Source organism: Mastigoproctus giganteus, chromosome 4, assembly GCF_048544385.1.
Source record: "Mastigoproctus giganteus isolate SK-2022 chromosome 4, ASM4854438v1, whole genome shotgun sequence".
Lineage (NCBI taxonomy): Eukaryota > Metazoa > Arthropoda > Arachnida > Uropygi > Thelyphonidae > Mastigoproctus > Mastigoproctus giganteus.
Window position 1 is genome coordinate 20,618,650 of NC_143578.1, and position 5,754 is coordinate 20,624,403.

At 39.4% G+C, this 5,754-nt stretch overlaps 1 protein-coding gene across 1 annotated transcript in view; it reads left to right on the top strand.

The window, feature by feature from the left end:
• Positions 1-233: 233 nt before the first annotated feature.
• The window catches only part of Nubp2 (NUBP iron-sulfur cluster assembly factor 2), a 104,910-nt gene continuing 99,389 nt past the window's right edge, over positions 234-5,754 (top strand). Inside the window, exon 1 of the mRNA XM_090372170.1 lies at positions 234-347. Within this exon, the coding sequence (XP_090228296.1) occupies positions 234-347 (114 nt within the window). The remainder of the gene's footprint in view (positions 348-5,754) is intronic.

Consider the following 5,754-nt stretch of genomic DNA (forward strand, 5'->3'; position numbering starts at 1 on the left):
CTTAACAGTTTTCTAACGACCACTCTCCTGACGAAAGAATGGTCAAATCAAGATCTGGAGTTAGTATAATCATGGAAAACACTGAGTTAGAATTCCATCATGCAAGTAATTTTTATGGGTTAGTCGATCTCAGGAAAAAGTATCGCGGTTTTTTCTCCCAGGTTTGTCGTCTCGCAAACAGTAAATCGACCACAAAACACACCCAATTTACGACATATTATATAGGGCGTAACATGGACCAAGTTGCTGATGCGCCTGAAACGCTACAACAAGAAGAACAACAACTTATGGAGCTGTACCCTATCAGACATGTACTGGAATCTGTCCTACGACGTGTATTACAGACGGTAATTCGAAAAAAAGGTGGGCCCACTGGATTAAATAAAAGTTTATAATTTTTTGGCCAGTGAATTGTAGGTTATTTGTGTAAATATTAAATAAATGTGGGTCTAGGCTAGAGCCCTGTGTTGCGCCTTTATTTTTTTAAAAAGGAGCTAATTGATGGCCATTTGTTATTGTTCGAGAACCCCAGGGGCTACATCTGGTGAGTATGGGTTTGGCACACCCAGGGTCCTTAGCTGGATATCATCATACTTCTCTTTTTTGGTGATTCTCTCTCTCTCTTTCAGGGTAACTCAGAAATTTTATTTTAGCTGGTGCAAAAGTCTCAGGCTTCCTTGCACTCTATGGCTAATAATAATAATAATAATAATAATAATAATAATAATAAACTGTGAACTTGATTGGTTGTTGGAGGGCTTTAGGATCATTAGCAAGTAAGGCCATATTATGCCATTATTCTGTGCGGGCCCGCTACATTAGACGCGCACTCGACCCCGACCTGCATTCCTTGTACCCGCAACCCTACTCGCAAAACTCAAAAAAAGACATATTAAGAAAATTTCTATTAAATATTTTACACGTCAGTATAATGCATAGCTAGTTTTAAATTAAAATAAATCACTCAATAATATTAATATTGTATATAAAAAAGAAAAAAAACAAAAAATTATATATATATTAAAAAAAAAACAGAACATCGACAATTTCTGGGTTCGGCTGTATTAGATGAGAAATCGAGATGCAGGGAATTCGCTTACTGCACTGGTATCGTTGGCAGGGTTGGCAAAAATGAAATCGGGACAGTAAAAATGAAAATGCAGACGGTTTTGTACACTACTGTGCAAAATTTAAGAACCAGTCAGGTTTTCACCTGTAGCTTCTCATAGGAGCGACCTGGATATGGGAAAAGCATACCAAAGCAACCTCGTGAGGTACAGAAATGATGAAGGAAACAACACTGACACAACAACAGAAACAAAACGGTACAGAGGGACTTTATTCAAAAATGGTAACATAGCACTGGCTGCCATGATACAGATCCATCACTGCCAAAGATGGAACAAAAAGAAGAGGTGGTCCTCAGTAGGAGATATGGCCACCCCTAATGTCGATGCAGGCTTTGAACCGCCTGTCCATACTTAGAATAATGTTTTTGATAAGTTCTTGCTGTAACATCGTCCATTCCTCTGTCAGCGCCATCTTCCGACTAACCGAATAACTCAGTCTCGTTAAGAAAAAGGTCGTTAAAAATTCCTCACCTCAGTGATGGGACACCAACTCAGGGCTCTTTCACTAGGTATGGGGAGGAAAACGATTTTACCATGCCACTCATTCTCCGCGAAGGCAAGCCATTGAGAACTATTATGTTATAAACCAATTTACTAAAAGTCTAGGAAATTGAATAATATTGTAAAATGGAATTTAATAGTAGAAGTACGTGGTTCATAGAATCAAATTCCCCAGAGAGGTTGCTATATATTTGAACAGTCTGAACCTACATTCTCTTATCTAATGAAGCGCAGAATGCGCTGGTCCCACAGGAACTAGTAGTTGTTGGTGACTCTGTTCTCAGGGAAACGAGAAACATAGTATGTAAAAAGGATAGGTGGAACAGGACCAGGGTATGTCTGCCAGGGGAAAAGGTTGATGACTTTGTAGAGCGGATATCATCTTTTAAGGGCACAAAAGGTGATACTGTTGAACACGTTGGCACTAATGATATTAACAATAGGAGACCGGTGGAATTACTTAACAAGTACAGGTCAATGTTGAAAAAAAGCCGTGAATTACGTTTGAATTTGAAAGTGTCTGCAATTCTGCCCAGGCATGATAGGAGAGAGTATATGATGAGAGCCTTGTCCATCAATTCGGCCCTAGAAAGATTGTGCAAGGCTCAAAGGGTAGAATTTTTTCAGCTTGGTCTGTACTTGTTAACAGGAGAGATTGCTTCTACAGGGATGGGATACACTTAAATAGAAAGGGTGCAAGAATATTTGCTGATGCTATCGAGGCAGTGTTAGGTGGGTCGGAAAACTGCTAGCTTGGGAAGATACAAGGACTAATAGATTAATTGTAGCCACAGGCAGAGGTGAAAGTGATTCTTGCATTGCTTCTATCGGAATGAGCAGCAGCCTGGAAAACAAGATGCAGGGTATTTCCGAGCTGCTGGGAGTCATTGCGGTACAAGTAAACACATGGGTTGTGTTAGGGTAACTAATTATGCCTGACGTAGCCGAGTGGTCAGGAGCGAGAGTGCATAGCACGCGTTCCTTGAGTGGACCGGGGTTCAAGCCCGTGACTACTAAATACGATATATATTTGTATTGACGATTTATTGTAAATTCTACTGACTTGGTTGTCGTGCCGGAATATAAACAGAAAATTTAAGAAAAGGAAAAGGTTCATGTATATTTGCATATACACCAATGCTAGGAGTTTGGTAAATAAATTTGATGAATTTGAGGTATTGCTCAAAACATCAAAGGCAGATATTGTTGGGATTTCAGAGACGTGGTGTCCACAGAGATAAGAAATACAGAACTGGAATTTGGGGAGTACAAGGTCTACAGAAAGGATAGACAGGATAGGAAGGGAGGAGGGGTTATGCTATTAGTTAAGAAACACATAAAATCCAAGGAAGTGAAGCCAGTCGACATCGCTGGACAGTGCAATGTCGAGTCAGTTTGGTGTGACATAAGCATTGGGAGATCAAAATTGAGAGTAGGAGTGTGTTATAGGCCTAATGACTCTGATGAGTATAATAAGAAACTGTACAGAGAAATAGAGTGGGCCAGTAAATCAGAGAGTCTTATAATGGGGGATTTAGGCCTGACGTAGTCCAATGGTCAGGAGCGAGAGTGCATAGCACGCGCTCCTTGAGTGCACCGGGGTTTAAGCCCGTGACTACTAAATACGATAAATATTTGTATTGACGATTTATTGTAAACTCTACTGACTTGGATGTCGTGCCGGAGTATAAACAGAAAAAAAAAATATTTATTTATTTTAATTTCCCAGATATTGACTGGAATTTGGGGGCTGGTCACTCAAACACTAGCAAGGCTTTTGTGGATTTATTGGATGATTGTTTTCTACATCAGCATGTTCGGGAGGCAACTAGAGAAAGGAATACTCTTGATTTGATTATCAGCAGTGATTTTTCACGCATTAAGAATCTGCAGATAAATGAACCACTAGGTGGCAGTGATCACAGTGTGCTGAAGTGGGATTTACTCAAAGAGGTAACAACCATTAGGGGTAAAGGGAAGGGTTACTGCTTTCGTAAAGGCGACTACGATGGACTGAGACAGTATTTAAATTCTATACAGTGGGACCAACTGATGATGTTACCAACAGCAAATTCAAAATGGGAAGCATTCAAAGGATTTATCTTGGAAGCTACTAGGCTTTACATACCAACTAAGAAATATTTTTCAAGGTTTAGGCCTAAATGGATGTCAGATGAACTAATGAGACATATGGCAGAGAAGAAAAATGCATGGAATACATATATATTAATGGGTGACATGGATGCCTATGATAGATACAAGCTGGTCTGTAACCAAGTCACAATTTAGATTAGGCAGGCAAAGGTAGATTATCAGAAATCTTTGGCAAAGGATGCAAAGAAAAATAGAAAAGAGTTCTTGCCTATTTAAACTCAAGAAGGAAAGGGATGAATCAGATTGGTCCACTGGATATTGATGGTTCAACTGTCGATGTTATTGCTCAGGTGGCTAACAAACTAAATGAGTATTTTGCATCTACATGAAGAATTATTCAGGGAGGGAAATGCCAGAGGTGAATTAAACTCTAGAAGTGAGCTAGATCATTTTGTAATAACTGAGAGGAAAGTGGAGGATAAATTGTTGAAGATAAACATAAAAAAGGCACCAGGGGCGGATGAGATCTATCCAGTTATATTAAAGGAAGCAGCAAAGGAAGTAAGCAAACCCTTAGCCATAATTATGAGAGCTTCTTTGGACTCAGGGGAAGTATCCATGGACTGTAGCTGTGCAAATGTAACCCCAATTCACAAAGGAGGATCAAAGGGCGAAACAAGTAATTATAGACCTGTTAGTTTAACTTCTGTTTCAGGAAAATTAATGGAGGCACTGGTTAAAGAAGCACTCCAGGATCATATAGACAAGACTTCCGTTATAGCTCGGACACAGCATGGTTTTGTTAAGGGAAGGTCTTGCCTAACCAATTTGATTGGATACTATGATGTAGTCACAAAAGAATTGGATGCAGGGAATAACTTTGATATTATATATTTGGATCTTAGAAAGGCCTCATTTTAGGAAGGATTTAGATTTACTTGAGCGTGTACAGAGAAGGGTAACAAGATTAGTGAGGGGAATGAAGGGATCTTCTTCTTACCAAGAGAGGCTTATGTTCTGCAAATTGCAGTGGCTGGAGACTAGGCACAAGTGCTGTGATCTGATTGAGGTATATAAGGCCTTGAATGGGTTGAACACGCTGAATTCTGATGGGATCCTTCCACTTGTTCAGATTACGAACCTAAGGGGGCATAAATTCAAATTCAGAAAAGACAGATGTAGAATAGATGTGCGGAAATTTGCCTTTAGCCAGCGGGTGGTTAATTGCTGGAACAAACTTCCATCTGTCGTTGTGGAAGTTGATAGGTTAAATAAATTTAAGGAGGAACTGGACAGGCATTTGGAGGGAATGGTGTGATTTTTTTTTTTTTTTTTTTGGCTGATGCTGCATAAGCTCATACACTTGCTTTCTTGCATCAGATGCCACTACTACTACTACTACTACGGAGTGAAAAAAGCCCATTAAAGTTCCTTGCGTCATCGACGGGATTCGAACCCGAGCTTCTTCCACCCAATGTGGAGAGGACAGTAACTATACCACTGTGCAGAAGTATCGCTAGGTCACAAAGAAGATCAATAGCCGGCATGAGTCAAATTTGGTGATATTTGCACCTACCACAAATCTACAACCTTCTATAAATGGAGACCCAAAAGTGCATACAATTCTTAGCTGTGGCGTATCCAAGTATCATCGTAAGGGTTGGACATGGCGACCAGGCTTTTGAGTTTTCTTTTTTTTTTTAGAACGCCTCCTGTGTTTTTATTTTTCTTTAATTTCAAATTTTTGGTTAAGGGGACATAGACCGTCTATGCCCACCCTTGATTCTCAGGGCATAACCAAAACTTTATACGATATGACAATTCCCCTTCGCACCTACTAGAAAAATTCGTAAAATTTATAAAGTAAATTATAAAAATGTATAAAGCAAAGACCATGAAATATTTACCATAGTTGCCTGTGAAACCTTTGTTAGACCTGCTTGCTGGTTACAAAGTTCCTTCTGAATAAATTTTTATCAGTTGTCTTACGTTTCTTCTCAAGTAGGGATACAGTAGTTTGTAATTACTA